The sequence below is a fragment of the Triturus cristatus genome, chromosome 11 (genome assembly GCF_964204655.1).
Source record: "Triturus cristatus chromosome 11, aTriCri1.1, whole genome shotgun sequence".
In the NCBI taxonomy this organism is placed as follows: domain Eukaryota; kingdom Metazoa; phylum Chordata; class Amphibia; order Caudata; family Salamandridae; genus Triturus; species Triturus cristatus.
In genome coordinates this window covers 266765394-266784901 of record NC_140594.1, presented here as the reverse complement: position 1 = coordinate 266784901, position 19508 = coordinate 266765394, and the positions used below count along the sequence as shown (strand labels likewise).

General features: G+C 44.2%; 1 protein-coding gene across 1 annotated transcript in view; it reads left to right on the top strand.

The window, feature by feature from the left end:
- The window catches only part of LOC146783986 (solute carrier family 2, facilitated glucose transporter member 11-like), a 408912-nt gene that overhangs the window by 168339 nt on the left and 221065 nt on the right, over positions 1 to 19508 (top strand). Inside the window, exon 6 of the mRNA XM_085633328.1 lies at positions 16576 to 16724. Within this exon, the coding sequence (XP_085489454.1) occupies positions 16576 to 16724 (149 nt within the window). The remainder of the gene's footprint in view (positions 1 to 16575; positions 16725 to 19508) is intronic.

The window sequence follows — 19508 nt, the reverse complement described above, 5'->3', positions numbered from 1 at the left end:
AAAAATGGTCTCTCTTCCGTGAGTAGAACAAACACGCCTCCTGGGAGAGCAATTATCTTAACTCCCTGATCAAAGTCAAGAGCAAATCAAACATACAAACAAACGTATTCCTCCTCTGCTACTCAAGTCGAAAAGAACGTCTGAGCAAGAAATTACCTTGCCAACTTGAGCGTGAAGAAGAAGATAAACAAAGGGAAACGATTATCCCATATTTATCCCCTTCGCTGCTAGGCCTTTTTTCCCCTGTGCTAAGCCTTTTTTTTGGCGATTTGGGAGTTCGCGCTTAGGCCCCTGTAACTTTTTGACCACCTAAGGTATCTACGCCAAATTTGCGTCCTTTTTTTCCAACATCATGAGGATTCTAAAGGTACCCAGGTTTGGTGGTTTCCCTTAGAGGGGACCCAGAAATTAGCCAAATACCGCAAAAATCTATTGGGGAGGGGATGGTGAAAAAGTGCTCCAGATGAAAGCATCTGTTTTTTTCCCTGCAAATGGTATCAAAAAAGGGGTTGTGGTGCTGAAATCAACATCTTCCCAGCTTTCAGGGACAAGCAGACTTTTGTCAGAAAACCACATTTTTTTACACAGTTTTGGCATTTTTCTGGGACAAGGCCTATTTTTGCTATTTTTTGTGCTTTCAACCTCCTTTGAATTAACGGTACAAATGGATATGGAAGCAATAATGGATCCTAGAGAGCTATACATTTTTAAAAAGTAGACATAATTCTGAATTCAGCAAGGGGTCATTTGTGTAGATCCTTCAAGATTTCTTCAGATAAACTAACAGTTAAATATAGGAAAAATTATAAATTAGTTGAAAAAAACAGCCACTTGTGTCAACGTTTTCACCTGTAACTTCTTCTAATTATGACAGCTGTATGAAACCAATATACCGTTACATTTGCTGGACCTTTCTGGTTGTGGGGATATATAGGACCAAGAACCCGACGAACCCAGAGCCAATAACTGAGCAGCATCTTGCAATGGTTTATTAATATGTACCGGGTATATAGCAATTATTTTGGGAAAATGTATACATGGAACAATTGGTATGCTTGACACGTACGTATTTCTGAAATGGGAACAAAATATAGAGTTTAAAAACAGTAGATATTTGCACATTTCCGAAATTGGGAGTACCCATACTAGCATGAGAATGATAGGTCATTTTTCAAAATGACTTCTTTTTTACACATTGTCTTTCATTTGGAAGGCATAAATGCATCAAAACTCAATAGGTAATAACAGTTGCTCTATAATTCTGAGTTTCCCTAAGTCTCCCGATACAAATGGTACCTCACTTGTGTGGGTAGGCCTAGTGTCCACAACAGGAAACAGCCCAAAACGCAAGGTGGACACACCACATTTTCAGAGTGAAAAATGACCCTTTTTTTGCAAAGTGCCTAGCTGTCATTTTTTAACCCTAGCTCTGCAGGCACCGAGGGAAACCTAGCAAACCTATAAATGTTTTCAAACTAGACACCCAGGGGAATCCAGGATGGGGTGACTTGCCTGGCTCTCACCAGGTTCTGTTACCCAGAATCCCTTGCAAACCTAAACAATTGTTTAAAAAAACACATTTTCCTCACATTTCTGTGCTGGAAAGTTCTGGAATCTGCGTGGATCCACAAAATTCCACCCACCCCGCGTTCCCCAAAGTCTTCCAAGAAAAATGGTACCTCATTTGTGTGGATGGGCATAGTGCCCGCGACAGGAAATGGCCCAAAACGCAACGTGGACACACCACATTTTCAGAGTGAAAAATTACCCTTTTTTTGCAAAGTATCAAGCTGTAGTTTTTTAGCCCTAGCTCTGCCGGTACCTAGGGAAATTTTAGAACTGGGGGTCTCTAGTTGGCATAGGTAGGTACCTTTGGCCAAATAGGGACCCTTGCTTCTAGTCAGGGTAAGGGGGTACACTCCTAAAATAACCCCTGCTCACACCCTTGGTAGCTTGGCACGAGCAGACAGGCTTATCTCAGAGGCAGTGTGTAAAGCATTTGTGAACGTATACAGTAACCCAGTGACAATACTACAGATGGACACCACACAGGTTGTAATATAAAAAGAAGTATCTTTTATATAGACTTAATACAAGACCACAAACGACAAAAATCCACAATATAGTACTTTAAATTTGGTAGAAAATAGCTTAGTTGTCTTGAGATGTAAAATGCATCACTTTGAGTTCAATGTACCTTAGGATGCGTAACACAATACAACGAAAGTGGTGCAGGGAAGGTGATGCGTCGGTTCCTTACACGCAAGAATGGTGATGTGTCGGGTCCCTACTGATGCGTAGGGGATGCGTTGGTTCATCTCTGCGAGGGGAAGCGATGCATTGGTTTCTTACTGCGCTTTCGTGGTGATGCGACCCGCAATGCCGTGATGCGATGACGATCCGGTGCAATGAAACAAAGATGCCGCCTTCTTCTTGATGCAACACGATGCGTGCATGCCCGATGGCCGTGCGGCGACTCGACGATTCTTCTGAGCCGTGACAGGCCCTGTGACACGCTTCCTGGTGATGCGGCAGCATCTGATGCGACGCCGATCCTCTTCTCCGGCGATGCGAGGCGCTTTGGCAACGATGCGACAACTGCAGCGGCGACACGCTTTCCCAGCGATGCGACATCAGCGGCTGCGGCAGTGACACGCTTCTCCGATGATGCAGCGGTGTCTGATGCGACGTCGATCCTCTTCTCCAGTGATGCGAGGCACTTTCGCGTTGTGAAGCAACAGTGGCAGTTCGGTGACACGGTTCACCTTTGTGAGCCGTGCTTCCAGCTCCTTGCGACACGCACTCACTCAGAAAGCCCAACACAACTGCAGGCACTTCCAAATAACTCTTGGGGAGCTGGTGGGTGAAGTCTGTTGTCCCTGAGACTTCAGCAGGAGTCAAGCTCTTTCTCAAGCCCTTGGATATCCTTCACAAGTTGAATAAAGTACACACAAAGTTCCTTTCTCCTCTTTTTGGCAGTCAGGCAACCACTGCAGGCCAATCCCTCAAGCTTAGATATAGTCTCTCCTCAGTCTCTCTGGTTCCTCTCCTCAGCAAAGGTTTCTTCTTGTTTCCCAACAGTGATCTAAAGTTCTGGGGTCTGGGTCCCCCTTTTTATACCCAGTTTCTCTTTGTTCTCTGAAAGCATAGAGGCCTTTGCCTAGTCCAAACCAGTTCTGGTCAATCCTGGAGCACTCTGTTTACATGACTCATTCTTTCCTTTCACAGTGCAGGGCAGGGACATCAGACACACCACAGGAGGTGGAGCCAGCATTGTGGAGGGAAGGAACAGCCCTATTCAGGTCCCAGGTGCAACTCCTCCCACCCATCTACATGCAGATCTCTCTATTCAGTGCTGTGCTGACTCACCCTGTCTCCTAGAATCCCCCAGCCTCTGTCACTCAAACTCCAGACAAGGAATACACAACCTAGCAGAGGCAGGCTTGGATGGTTAGACAAGAAAATACCTACCTTCTAAAAGTGGTATTTTCAAACACAGAATGTTAAAACCAACTTCACTAAAAGATGCATTTTATCATTCTGAGTTCAGGCATACTAAACTCGACTTTCCACCTGTTCCCTGAGTCAGTTAGGATTATAAGATGTAATCATCAAACTGCCCATTCTGGCCTATGGGGAACAGGTAGCCTTGCAATAGTGAAAAACGAAAATGGTTGTAATTCACTATTAGGACATGCCACACACACCAGGGCATGTCTTATCTTATACTTACAATGCACCCTGCCCTTGGGCCTTCATAGGGGTGTCTGATATAAAGAAAAGGGAAGGTTTAGGGACTGGCAAGTGGGTGCACTTGGCCAGTCAACATGGCAGTACTAGACTGCACATAGGCTCTGCAATGGCAGGCCTAATGCACACTTTACAGGCTGCTTTGGTGGGTGGCACAACCAGTGCTGCAAGCCCACTAGCAGCATTTGATTTACAAGCACTGGGGACCCATGGTGCACTGTACTAGGGTCTGACCAGTAAATCAAATAATCCAATCATGGAGTCACTAATCCATGCATCAATTTACAATAGTGAGCATATGCACTTTAGCACTGATCAGCAGTGGTAAAGTGCCCAGAGTCGTAAAACAAACATAAACAGGTGAGACAAATACAGGAGGAAGGCAAAAAGTTCAGGGATGACCCTGCAAAAAAGGGCCAAGTCCAATAAGAAACCTAGCAAACCTATTCATTTTTGAAAACTAGACACCCAGGGGAATCCAGGATGGGGTGACTTGACTGGCTCTCACCAGGTTCTGTTACCCAGAATCCCTTGCAAACCTAAATAATTGTCAAAAGAAACACATTTCCCTCACATTTCTAGGGTGGAAAGTTCTGGAATCTGCGTGGATCCACAAAATTCGACCCACCCCGCTTTTCCCAAAGTCTTCCGAAAAAATGGTGCCTCACTTGTGTGGGTAGGCCTAGTGCCCGTGTCAGGAAATTGCAAAAAACGCAAGATGGACACACCACATTTTCAGAGTGAAAAATGACCCTTTTTTGGCAAAGTGCCTAGCTGTAGTTTTGAACCCTAGCTCTGCCGGCACCTAGGGAAACCTAGCAAACCTACACATTTTTTTAAAGTAGACACCCAGGTGAATCCAGGATGGGGTGACTTGACTGGCTCTCACCAGGTTCTGTTCCCCAGAATCCCTTGCAAACCTGAACAATTGTCAAAAAAACATATTTTCCGAACATTTCTGTGGTGGAAAGTTCTGGAATCTGGTTGGATCCACAAAATTCTATGCTCCACACGTTCACCAAAGTCTTCCAAGAAAAATGGTACCTCACTTGTGTGGGTAGGCCTAGTGCCCGCAACAGGAAACGGCCCAAAACTCAAGGTGGACACGCCACATTTTCCCTGCGAAAAATTACAGTTTTTTTGCAAAGTGCCTAGCTGTAGTTTTTGAACCCTAGCTCTGCCAGCACCTAGGGTAACCTAGCAAACCTATACGTTTTTGAAAACTAGACACCCAGGGGAATCCAGAAGGGGGTGACTTGACTGGCTTTCACCAGGTTCCATTACCCAGAATCCCTTGCAAACCTGAAAAATTGTCAAAAAAACAAATTTTCCTCACATTTTTGTGGTGGAAAGTTCTAGAATCTGCGTGGATCCACAACATTCCACCCTCCCCACATTCCCCAAAGTCTTCCAAGAAAAATGGTACCTCACTTGTGTGGGTAGGCCTAGTGCCAGCGACAGGAAACGGCCCAAAACGCAAGGTGGACACAACACATTTTCACAATGAAAAATGACCCTTTTTTTGCAAAGTGCCTAGCTGTAGTTTTTGAACCCTAGCTCTGCTGGCACTAAGGGAAACCTAGCAAACCTATACATTTTTGACAACTAGACACCCAGGGGATGCTAGGGAGGTATGGCTTGCATCGATCCCCTCAACATTTTCTTACCCAGAATCCCCTGCAAACCTCAGATTTAGCCGAAAAAAACACTTTTTCCACACATTGTTGTGTGGGAAAGTTGTGGTATCACCGGGCTGACACAAATTTCCTACCACCCAGCGTTCCCATGGGTGTCCCGATAAAAATGATGAATCCCCCACCCTAAAAATAATTGCGAAAAATATATCCCTGGTGTTTAGTGGGGTTTCTGCCCCCCCGGGGGCAGATTGGGGGCTACTGCCCTCATCTGCCCCCAGGGGGGGACAGAAAGGCTGTAATGGTGGTGGGGTGGGGGCATTGGCGCGCTCGTTTTGGGCAGCCCCCACCCTAAAACCAAATGTGCAAAAAAAAATCCCTGGCATCAAGTGGGCTTTCTTTCCCCCCAGGAGGGGGCATTTGGGGGCTACTGTCCCCATCTGCACCCCAGGGGGCAGAAAGGCTGTAATGGTGGTGAGGGCATTGGCGTGCCCGTTTCGGGCAGTTCCCACCCTAAAAACAAATGCGCAAAAAAAATCCCTGGCGTCAAGTGGGCTTTCTGCCCCCCGAGGGGGCAAATGGGGGCTACAGTCCCCATCTGCCCGCCAGGGGGGCAAAAAAGGCTGTAATGGTGGCGGGGTGGAGGCATTGGCGTGACCATTTCGGACAGCCCCCACCCTAAAACAAATACGCCCAAAAAAATCCCTGGCGTTTAGTAGGCTTTCTGCCCCTCCGGAGGGGTAGATCGGGGGCTACTGCCCCATCAGTCCCCCAGGGGAGCAGAAAGACTGAATTATGCCCATTAGTTTATGGGGTGATTCTCCCCTTTCCAATGATACCGCTCCCGTCTTTCGACATGCTCCGTGGGCTAAGATAGCCCCCTGAGCACGCAGAAAGGGAAACTGAAATGAGCCTAAAGGCCCATTTCAGTTTCGGTTTCCGTGAAATGACATCAGCGCAACTTGTGAGCTGATCGTCAGTTCACAGAAACGGCGGGGGGGACCTCGGGAGCTGGGGAAGCTCTTCCCCATCTCCCAAGGCTTTGGGGGAGAAAAAGAAATCCCTCTGCTGTCTGCATCAGAGGGATTTTGTGCCCCTGTCCTCATGACGGAATGGTTCCGTCATGAGCACAGGAGCACCGATGCTCATGACGGAACCATTCCGTCATGAGCATCGAAGGGGTTAACAACTAGTACAAACAGCAATGCCTGACACAAAGTGGAAAAAAGGGTGCTCTAATAAATATAAATATATACAGCAATAGCTCTGTCCTTTAAAGAAAGCACCACCACTTTAATTTTGTTGAAACAGCCAGAAAAGAGGAGGAGCCAATGTAGAATAGTCCTCATGTAGCCTCAGTGTATTGGCTGCTCTTTACAGTGTAATTTCCTGATTTAAAAGAAATGCATTGTGGGAAACGTAGTTTGATAAAGAGCTGTGAATAAACAGTAAGAAGACAGACTGCATAATAAGACCTGTATAAAATTATTTCCAATATACAAAGATAGCGCCATAATCCACATAGAGGAGTCGTTTTCTTTCATCCCATGCTATTGCTGTTTTGTTACCATTATGCCTTTTATGAAATACTTGCATTATAATGCATAAGTAACTAGTTCAAAGACCCAAAAGTACTCTCAATCATCAAACATTAAAGTAATTATCTGTTAGATGGATTACATACAGAAAGCAATTGTTTTCATTTTGGTTTTATACAGCTAGGGTTTTTGTAATGTTTTAATCAGGACATAAAATGTGAGTTTCACTTATTGGCTTACATTGAATCACCACCCAAAACACTTTTTAAATCAGGACAAAATCAGAAGGGTACGCAGTTCCTAATGGTATGTGTTTGTCCACTCAGGTCGGTCTAGTTCCACAGAGTGTGCAGGGAGCATGACTATGTAGGAACACATGCCCTCAAACACCTAGATAGGTGCCATGTTACATCATTGGGCTTCTTCTCCACATTGATCCGGCACTGCAATGCCCGACGGGCACCCTCTGTGGGGGCTCTTTGCTGAAGATCTTTTCAAAAAGCAATTTGGTAAAGTGTGGGTGTGTGGGTCTAGATGTATATTGGTGTAATCAATGTGTAGGGGCAGATGTGAGGTTTAAAAATAGGGCAAGGGGTACCCCTCAGGAAATTTTAATGCACAAGTCCTTCTTCCTATGTTAAAATGCATGGGGCCGTTTACTAGAATTTATTATCTTAGATTGACAATGGTCAACATGTTTCAAGCTCAATTTAGTCATATCGATGATCTAGTGGCTTTTCTTCTGAGCCAATGTTACCTAATTTACTTAGTGACTGATATTTTAATAGATTTAGATTCCAATGTCCACTTCCAATCACGTATACCTCTCTGGGCATCAACGTAAACTTTTCTGACAGTGACCTGTACTATTGAGACAAACATCATCAAATTGCATTGAGTTGTGGCAGTAACTTAGAAAGTAGGAGACACCAGTGCATGCTTAGCGTAATTTTTTTAGTGCTTTCTCTCAAAATGTGTCTCATGTATTAAAAAAGTGAAAGTAAAAAACACCAAAAATATGACATAATATATATTTTTGAAAATCCAACACATTCCGTTGACTTTGGTAACAACTTACCCAACTAGGGTATTGCTCATGACCTCTCGAGTCTTGCGCAGTGGCACGCTGAGCTGCATGCTGAAAGACACCAATAATGTAGGTCAGTAGACCCGTGTATTCACAATTTGGTGTAGTCGGCTATGCCGTACTTACACCAGGGCTTAATTTGTGCCGGAGCTTGCCGGTGCTTAGCACCGACACTTTCTTATCAAGGCCGGGTCTACATTCTACACACCCATCTGCTACACGTGGTGGTCAGACTCCACTTCTCCAGTCCCGAGCGAGAGTCCGTGTCACAGACTAGTAGTGGTGTTGTGGCCGGGCCTTGCGGCTGTTAGACAGAGCCGGTTGAGCCAGTTACTTAGATTCCTGAAATCGAATCACACTTAAATGTTTATTGATGGCGTCCGCGGCCCGGGCCCTTAGTTCGGTGTTGCAGGTAGTGGGCGGGCCGGAGCCGTGGGACACACTAATTCATGATTGGGCGCTGGAATCTGGATTTTGGTTGTTGGACAGATTTCTTTCCAATTGCCACGCCCCAGCATACCCTCATTCGCTCACCCCACTCCACCGCGAGTCAGTCATCCGTTCAACAGACAGTTACTAGCAGGCAGCAGCACCTCCAGGGGCCCGCCTAATGGAACCACGAACCAGTCACAGTGCAGTTTCATTTTGTGTCCGGCGACCAAGCTACCAAGTACAGGTAAATTAATTATGCACGGACAGTATAACTTTATGTAGTAGCCAGTGGTCATGTTCGACGATGCCAATAAAAGATTCATGAAATGAAATCACTGGATTAAATGTATTGATGGCGGCTGCCGCCCTGAGTTCTGTGTTGTGGGCGTGGCCGGGCCGGCACCATGGGACACACACTAATTCATTTATTTGTGCTGGATTCTGAATCAGGATTTTGGTTCTGCAGGGGGGAGGCCACAGGGGCAGCAGGCAGCGTGCGCAGATTTTTTTTCAAATTGTCACGCCCCAGCATACCCGCATGTGTGCACCCTACTCCACCGCGAGTCAGTCTTCCGTTCAACAGACAGTTACAAGTAGGCAGCAGCACCTCCAGGGACCCGCTTAACGGAACCAGTCAGTCAGTGGCAGTGCAGTTCAAGAGTACAGGTAAAATAAATTAATTAAGTACGGACACTGACAGTATAACTAAGTAGTTGTCATGATCGATGATGCCAATAATATGCCTTGACATCATCACCATGCTAAACCAAAGCTTTTTTTTGGGAGTGGCGCAACCGAGGGTCTGGGTGGTCTGGTCATCGGAAGTCATGGATGCATTTATTTTAAAGGTGTGGCGTCCGCGGCCCTTTTGTGTTGTTGCCGGCCTGGGTTTGGTTCTATGAATCTGTGGGGGATGGGGCTGTGCGTGGTAGCGTGGGCAGATTTTTTGAGATTGCACGCGCATTTGCTGCACGATGATTGCCACGCCCTAGCATACACCCGCACCCCACCACCGAGTCATCGTGCTTCAGCGGCCGTGATTAAATTAAACAGGGCTGGAGTGGCGTGGTTTCAAAAGAACTGGCAACAAGAAACCGGAGCTTTTTGATTTTATTGCACATTTCTGAAAACTAGACACATTCAGTGCACAGAGGCTTGTAGAGGAGTCTGTCTCGATATAGATCCCCAACTTGGGACAAATATTTCGAAAGGATGCATGACTTATTCAGGGTCCCCTGCTCAGAGGCAGCACACCGAACTAGGAGGACGATATATTTATATATATATATTATGTAATTCTCTCTTCTTTTGTCACAATCATCCGTCGCGCAATCTCTTCCTCCTCCCCATCTTCTCATCCCCTCTTTCTCTCTCTGGTTTGATACACCCTCTTCCTGCGACCTTCCAGGACTTTGTTTGCTTTCTGCCTGTCCTAGGATGCTTTCCAACCCCTGCTCCCAGGTGATTGTAGTAGCAGGCACAGCCGCTGGCGATGCTAAAGTTCCCCTCGGACCCTAGTGTCCTCTGCGCACATCAATTTTTGGACATACCCAAATTTTGGCTGGAAAAATTAGGCCCTCTTCGCAGGGAATACTGAATTTCATCCCCCTGCCTAAGCAGGCTGGTTGTAATTGTGTGACTGTGTGTTGGGGGGACGGGGCAAGCTGTCGAACCTCCCAGCACACTCACTAGTATTCATTCAAGCCTGCACTCTCACAGCTAGCATGCTCTCGCAGTGGTGGTGAAAACAATTTGGGTGGTAGAGCAGTACATGTTGCTTTGTTCTCACACCCAATGCTCTCTCACCAGGAGAGCTTTTACAGCAAAAGCATTTTCGGGCATCCAATATTATCACAACTTTGGAGTGCTCTTCACCCAGCACATCACTGTCCTACAACAACTAAACTTTCTCTCACTCAACATGCTCACAACTGCAGGCCGGGGACACACACTGACTGCTGCACTGCACTGCACTGCCTTAGGCTGCTGCGCAGCTTTATTAACTGATTAGGCCTGCCAGGCCCTGTCTCACCTGGTGCTGTCGGCTGTTGCCTGCCAGTACTCACTGGCGCAGCATCTACTCCAATGCATCCGCAACATCGTCCGGGTCGCGCTGGCTGGCACTCAGACTTTCACTTAGAACCAACTGTTCTAATCTTGAACCATTGAACGGCACGGCCGCTGTAACATGACGAAACAGGTTACAAGAAGTAACTTCAAACTTGTAACTGAAGAGAGAACATTGTGTGTTTTGATTACCCTTTACGAAGGCATAATGTGCAGTGTGGTGGTGGAGTGACGGTCGCAGCAGGTCACGTCACTGTGTGGTAGTAGTAGCACATTGTACACAGGGTTTTCTTTTTACTGAAAACGTGCTGAAACCCCAGCTTGCAATACGCAGAGACTGCTGATGTTACTGATAGCTCGGGTCTATATAGCCTGCAAAGTGCGAAGGTTGGTACAAGATATGAGGGTCATAGGTGGTTCAGGTCCATCCTGAAAGGACTGCAAGACTCCCATCCCATGTTATCTATAGCACTACGGCAGTAGCGTACGTTATACACAGCGCATGGCACCCATGGAATGCTGTTGATTCTACGTAAGGGCAGGCTGATTTTACTGTGTATGCATTGGGCATGGCATCGTCATTGCCATTGATGGAGCGGCAAGAGATTCTCCTCTCTGTGCTGTGCACCATGTTACAGTACTGCCATGGTAGTGCTGAAGAAAGCATGCCTGTGTCACTAAGATGTCTTAAGTTTGGGACTTATTAGGTGCCCGGCTGAATTGTGGGTGCAGCTCCCCCCACATTATTAACGAGTTCCGCTAAGGAGGCACATGATCTTTCTTCATAATATTGAGATGCTCTGCTAAACAAGGCCCATATCTCTGTTCACATTATTACAATGCACTGTTTATCTGTATGTATATTTGTAAATACTGTGTAGAACTGTAGATATATAGGTAGGTCGGTCAGAATTTCCATAGGAAGGGCATTGTTGTTTCTTTAGTAATTCTGGTGGTGCTCAATGAAAATGCATGATGTTCATACACTTAGGACTAAGTCGTTTCTGACTTTTAGCAGTGCCAGTTGAAGATTTGGGTGGAGTTAATATAGTAAGTGGGTGGAGCCAGTGGAGGATGTGGGTGGAGCTAGCGAAAAGTAGGTGTGGCCTCCGACAAGCATTTCAGCACCTGCACTTCATATTTTACAAATTAAGCACTGACTTACACAATCCTGTGCATCCGCACACTGGAAGACCTACCCTCGCCAGGCATCTCGGAAGTACAGAGCGGGGTTGGTTTCCAGTATTTAACCTGAATCCTGAGCGGTTAAGCGGCAGCATGTGTTTATCGATTCCGAAAGTGCCTGCATGGCAACTTCTAGAGTGGAGAATGAAAACACTGGCAAGTATGTCTGTTTTTCATTTCTGGACGCGGGAGATAAGTCTCTCTGACGTATACGAAAAATGTTGTGGCAATAATATGCCAGATTCCTCACTGGTTTTTATTTTAAATCTGCCCAGGGGTTCCAATTTTAAAGAGGAACCAGTGATGTTCCTGAGCTAGTTTTAACGACATGGTCTGCACAATGCATCCCTATAAAAGTGTGTATTGTCTTTCCCCCTTACCCTTTGCTCCAACCCAGGCGTTGGTCTGCACACCAAATGATGAGGCATGCCACTACTTGAGGATGAGGGCATTTAAAAAAAATCTTGTAGTATTTCTGGAGAGGGTGGCATTCTCTTTCAATGAAGCTGGGTGTGGGGGGTCTCTCAGAAAAATGCACAAGTTGCTTGGCTTTTAGTAGCTCATAATGATTGTCGCTGATCAGAAGTAGCTCTAACTACAGAAAAGCTTGGAGACCCCTGGCATACACTAATGCACTACTCTGATGCAAGCAATCTTTTTTCCTTCCATCAAAGTGGTCTTCCGCATGGCCTTCTTCCAAACCTCTACAGTGGTACCATTGTCAATGTTCCATTCAATGGTATTTGGAAGAACTTGCTGGAATACTACATTTTGTATTACAAATAGCGTTTTTCTGTACTTAGACTAGGCTGTGGTTCCTTGTTCTCTTGCCACAAATTACTAGTTATGCAAGCTTCACCTTATGTTATTTTTGCTTGAAGTAGATTGCTTTGGATAAAAAAAATCTGAATAGTCTAATAGGGAATACATATTCCCCAATTACATCATGTTCTATGATGCCCCAATATAAGATCAAGGCAACAATGCAGTGATCCCTCTGTTGATTCAAGGGGTCTTCGTTTTGTGTGTTGTTGTGTAGAAAGTGTGATCTATCTTACTAAATTCTTTGTTGCGTTAGGAGGGAGGTGTGTTGTATGTCCATCTGGGTGCCTTGCAGTGTTCTGCCTTTCTGCTGCTTGGAGTGAATGGATGCTTGGATTGCGGCTTGTGTTAGTACATGTATGGTGATGCATGAAGTGTGGTATGAGGAAGTGTTCAGTGCGAAATTACAAACCGACATCTGAAGAGTTAGAGGCAGTGGGACCTACTCACAAACTGCATTTTGTAGCATATTTTGCAGTACTACAATAGTAGTATTAACATACACAAAATGCTATTTGCAAACCTAAGTACAGAGATATATGCCTTCATTTCTCCTATCTTTTATGTGTGGAGACCTCTGCCCTGACTGCAGAGATCTCCACATACGTAGGTATACTTTTCAGTAGTATATGTGAGAGGGATGGGGTAAGAGGCTGGAAAAAGGTGTATACTTACAATGAAAGAGGAATGGTTTTGGGAGGAGTAATGAGGGGTTAAGGGAGAACTAGGGAGAGGTATAGGGAGGGATATGCCCTCACCCGCAAACCCATCTTATTCACAAACTGTACTTTGATAGTTACTACAGCCAAAACGGACCCAAAACCATCATAAATATACTGAAGCTCAGATCTAGAGCAAGTGCAGCATCACCCGTGGCCACTCACAGGTTCTACTACAGCCCCCATAGAAAATAATGGAGGTGTGGACTAAAATAGAATCTCATAAGAAATCATCTAAAAATAAATTGACTAATCTGATTTTTTGAAAATATTTATAAAATTAATTTCATGTTAGAAATGTAAACTAAATAAGAACTAAATATCATTTTAATTTAATAAAACAATTATAGTTCTATATACATACATATATTACACATTTATATAACATTAATTAATAGTACAGCAACGTTTTAAAAAACAATCCTGCATGTAAAATACATATATAAAATATGGTCGCTGAGATTTGTAGTATTAAAGACATCTATAAGAGTGGAGCATGGCATTGTCCTCTGCAGACCAGTGAAAATCAGAATTAGTGAACATAAGAGCAATATCCAGTGTGGCCGCAGCACAACTAAAATGAGCAACCACTATATTGAGACACACCACACCATAGACAAACTTACATGGACTATTCTGTAGGCTAATACATCTTGGAATACAACTACCCTATTCCGAAAAGAACAATGTTGGGTGTTCCGTTTGCACTCAAACATCAATAGTCTTAACGACGAGATACCTTGCATAGAACTACAAAATTGAACCAACACTCTCAGTCTAACCTGTTGGTGCTCTTTGATTAACACTCATCAATATCTCCTGCCACTCCATCATCTATCTGGTGTAATTCTCTATACTGTGCATATACACTTTAGGGACATACAACAACACTCATATCCACCAGTCCCCAGTTTACTGATATATCTCCTACATACACTCAATCATGATTGAATTTTAGAGAGACACAATGGTCGGTGTGTATAACAAACATAAGGCCACCAAGAGAGGCACTGGTCCCTACAACAATGAATGTTGCACCAATTGCAGGGTAATTATCATTCTGGCCACCTTCAGGCAATCTCGTCACGACATCATGACAACTCTTTCCCTATATGACACACCACAACAACAGTCGCTAACTTCATAGATGAACCCTCAGACTCCTCTCTCATACACGAGGGCTACACATCACTCTACTTCACTATGACCTCTAGTAGCAATACCCAATAGCACAACTACATTTATGATGATCAATGAGTTTTTTCTCATTGACCCATGATAATCCAAACCACTCCAAGATGGCACCTTCAGTTACCCCTGGTGCTACCTTACTGATAGCTACACCGCACATGACTACTCCGTCACACCCCGCTCATCTGTAGCCACATCCACCTTCTCCTCTTTCAGCCGGAACATGAAAACCAGAGGGATCTCACCAAACAACCGCCAAGCAGGCAAGAGGTCGGGTAGGCTCAAGAATCTGTGCCCTCAGATGATACTGTGAGTACTATCACTCTTCTGAAACTTTTAATACTATCCCTCCTCCTTGTTGCGCATGCATTTGCTATGAGTCCACTATGTGACAGTAATACTTACTCTTTCATGTAGATTGTGACGGCCAGCACTCTCTCACTATGACTTATGGAGTAATCTACCTATACTAAAAAGGTAAGCGGTGCTTAACGCTCTCTCCTTTTCCTTTCCCCCCACCCTGTTACCCTGGATATCACGGTGTGGATCAAAAGGTTTTGCCATCAATGGTAACCGTTTTTCTGACTATGAACACCAAAATAGGCTATATGGCCGCCATATGATCATTTTGGACCATATACTGTCTACCAGAGATTGCTCCTTGCCGATATTAATATCTATGGGGCAGCCTACAGCAACATGACTACCATGAGCACTCATTATGATTTAATGGCTTATTCCTCATGTTGCTTGTTTGTTCGTTCTAGACTTTCCATTCTTTTATTTATTCACGTTACTGAGCGCATACCAAATCCACATGTGGATAATAGTGACTTGTGGGCTTTGTTCATACCAAGATACCATGGTCCACCAATGGGGACCACCACTCTTTATTAATATAGTACTGCTTCACTGAATTTTTGCACTCTTATCTTCTCCCTTCTTTTTTGTCGTTTTAGATAGGACCACTACATGGGTGCTCCGAGTGGCACGACTTGACTCAATAAGGCCACCGCATAACCCCTTTTTCCCATTACCTAATCACTTCCCTATGGTCCCGAAGAAGCGCAAAGGATCTCCTCCTGAGACCACACTAAAGTGCGAAACATGTCGAGCCCATTCTCTTTTTAAACAAACTCTGCACTTGTCTAGCTACTGAGGATCATAACGACCCTCAAGCAGAACACAACCTTTTGTTTTTTTTTAAACTATTACAGAGGGATCCCCCTCAATAAAATTAGTCTACCTTAGATACCCTCTAGTCATTTTTGTCACCTCTCATATAACACTGCACATTAACCCGCACACACCATATGACTAAATCACAAAAAGATCTCTGACAAAGGGACCCTTCAGGGGACCCACAGGGCATTGCAGCGCTGGCCTGACGAGGCGCTCCGCCCCGTGATGAAGCATGACAAGTGAAGGTCTCTCAGACTCTTTTCCATTTCTATAAAAAAAAACTTTTTCCAATGCTTATCTCAGGAACAGTGACTCTCCTTAGTGACTTGCCCTCTGCTATTACATGTAATAAAACCATTTAAAACCAATAAATCGAGTTTCAAAAAATACATATATGAAATTATTTAACATTAAAATGTAATATAGGCAATTGTCTTTTTAAAGTTTAAATAAGCTATTTTCCTATACATTACCATAGGGGGATTCCCTTACCTATTGCCAAGGTCTCTACCAAGTATGTGAAATGTCACATATGGTAGTAAAGTCACTATTATTAGGAAATCTTCAGTCATATTTGACAATATTGCTGACTCCACCCCCCATTTGAGGGGGTGGGTACATGTAAGTCTACAATTTTGAGTTACTCATTTTTAATGGCGAATAGTCAATAGTAGTAAAGTTAATCAAAAGTTAAGAGTAAACTTACATGTGCAGATTTACTGACATGTAAATTTACCTTTATGAACAACCCCCAGGAAATGGCGTTAGCACCTCTGTGCTCCTCGTTGGACATGTATTCCCTTCTGTATAGAAAGTGTGTCTTGAATCAGTTATGAAGCTGTCTTAAAACTTTTGTGTGTCTGACTATAATGAGGAAAGATACTGCCTTACACAATACTATCTAATTTGCTTAGTGTCGTTGTTATTTGGTATTTTTACTTCTACAGTCTTTATTATTTTTTCATCAGGGAACTCCTTGGGGGAGAAGAGTACTGGCCCATCTTAGTGTGCACAAGCAGCGTTCCAGCAATCACCCAGCTGCTGGTTCTTCCCTGGTTTCCTGAAAGTCCAAGATACCTCTTGATTGACAGACATGAGGAAACAAAATGCATAAAAGGTAACAAATGACAGATGATGAACATCTGTGATATGCACATGCATAAAGGGGTCTATGTCCTCGGTCTATGTGATAGGCATTATGTAGAAAACAATTGGATTGATTTTGCTCAGCAGTAAACCACATCTGAATAAAAAATGTAATTATTTTAGGTGAAGCATTTTATTCGCTTGCCAGACTCAAATCTTTAATTAGGGTTGACCTCCTTCCTTTAGTTTTGTAACTCTGAGACATAGGGCAGTGCACAACCGCAGTGGCCTAATGAGATGTGTACTTTGGCTAGGGCATTTGTTGCAATGTTGCCAGACATGGACCGACTGCGACATAGCAGTTTAGGCATCATGGCAACAGGACTTCCTGATCTGGGCTCTGGGACCGGAAAGGACACAGGAACATGACCCAAAGGCAGAGTATGGACATATGGGTGGCTAGCTGTGTACATGTAGGCCACTATATGTAATGAGTGAGGGAGCTAAATAAACAAATTGTAACCCATGTGCCACATCAAATTTCCGACCCGGCTACTTCATGACACACACTGAGTCTCCCAGCCTGTCTCTGGAGGACAAATCACTAGTGACAAAGGGAAACACGTAAGAGAAAGCAACTATGAGCCTGAGAGCACTACAAACTAAGTGCAGCCAAAATCAAACTTTTAGTGAACAAACCAAGAGGACAGTATACTTACAATGTGGAAATAGAGAATCTGGCAGAAAAAACAAGAAGCACTGATGTGAAGTGGGAGCAGAGGCTCTAGGTGCTATATTGAAGATAGGCGCCTCCCAATTGGACCCAATGAAGTGGTCATTTTTAAACCAGGCAGCCCATTAGAAACCATTAAGGCCAATGAGGCAACCATTTTGAAGTCAGGTGCCTCATTGAAAACAAGTGAAGATGCCATCTTAGAGTCAAGAGGCCACCAAAGACAGTGAATCTGTCAGTTTAAAAACAGGTGAGACCAGATTTTGTGTAAAAACAACATTAAAGGAAGGAAACCAATGACATAAACAAAGGCAAAATAATGATGTCTGAGAAAAAAATGAGGCAAAAGATTAGCAGCATATTTCCAATTTAAGGATCAGCTATATATCTCCTCAGAAAACACTATGGGACTGAAAATGAAATGGCAGCACTGTCTTGACGATTTCAATAATTTCATAGAACCCTATGGAGAAAAAGATAAAAAGCAAATAATATCCACAATCAAAAACCACTTTGGGAAGGAGACCCAAAAAATCATCTGGGAATCGATAAAAAAAATAAAAATAATAATAATAATAAGGTATCTTATACAGCACTTAGTTACTTCAATTGAAGTGTCCCAGCGCTAAGGTTTCAATTCCGAGATCCAGAATGAGAGAACCCCATAAACAAAGGCGGAAGCAAATTCCACATCTTAGCGGCCAGGGAGTCAAAGGAGAATCCTCTGATGTGATTCCTTTCAATGATGGGGATAAAGGCCAGAGAGGCCCCAGTTGACCTCAGATTTCTTCTTGGGGAGTTGGATGTGACTCAAGAGAGGAGGTATTGTGGGTCCTTGTTAAAAATTCTGTAGCCAATGCACATAGCTTAAAAGGAAACAACGCCGAGACACGATCCAGAGAGGAAAGTGATTTTACTATCGAAAAGAGTTTGCGAGAGGAGTCCTAGGCAGTGCTTAATTTGTAAAATATGAAGTGCAGGTGCTGAAATGCTTGTCGGAGGCCACACCTACATTTCACTGGCTCCACCCACTTCCTCCACTGGCTCCGCCCACTTACTATATTAACTCCACCCAAATCTTCAACTGGCACTGCTAAAAGTCAGAAGAGACTTAGTCCTAAGTGTATTAACATCATGCATTTTCATTGAGCACCACCAGAATTACTAAAGAAACAACAATGCTCTTCCTATGGAAATTCTGACCGACCTACCTATATATCTACAGTTCTACACAGTATTTACAAATATACATACAGATAAACAGTGCATTGTAATAATGTGAACAGAGATATGGGCCTTGTTTAGCAGAGCATCTCAATATTATGAAGAAAGATCATGTGCCTCCTTAGCGGAGCTCGTTAATAATGTGGGGGGAGCTGCACCCACAATTCAGCCTGGCACCTAATAAGTCCCAAACTTAAGACATCTTAGTGACACAGGCATGCTTTCTTCTGCACTACCATGGCAGTACTGTAACATGGTGCACAGCACAGAGTGGAGAATCTCTTGCCGCTCCATCAATGGCAATGACGATGCCATGCCCAATGCATACACAGTAAAATCAGCCTGCCCTTACGTAGAATCAACAGCATTCCATGGGTGCCATGCGCTATGTATAACGTACGCTATTGCCGTAGTGCTATAGATAACATGGGATGGGAGTCTTGCAGTCCCTTCAAGATGGACCTGAACCACCTATGACCCTCATATCTTGTACCAACCTTTGCACTTTGCAGGCTATATAGACCCGAGCTATCAGTAACATCAGCAGTCTCTGCGTATTGCAAGCTGGGGTTCCAGCACGTTTTCAGTAAAAAGAAAACCCTGTGTACAATGTGCCTGTGTGTGGCCGGCGGCGGTGTCCGCCGCTCAGTGCATCTCATCATACATGCTACTACTACCACACAGTGACGTGACCTGCTCAACCGTCACTCCACCACTACACTGCACATTATGCCTTCGTATAGGGTAATCAAAACACACAATGTTCTCTCTTCAGTTACGAGTTTGAAGTTACTTCTTGTAACCTGTTTCGTCGCGCTACAGCGGCCATGCCGTTCAATGGTTCAAGATTAGAACAGT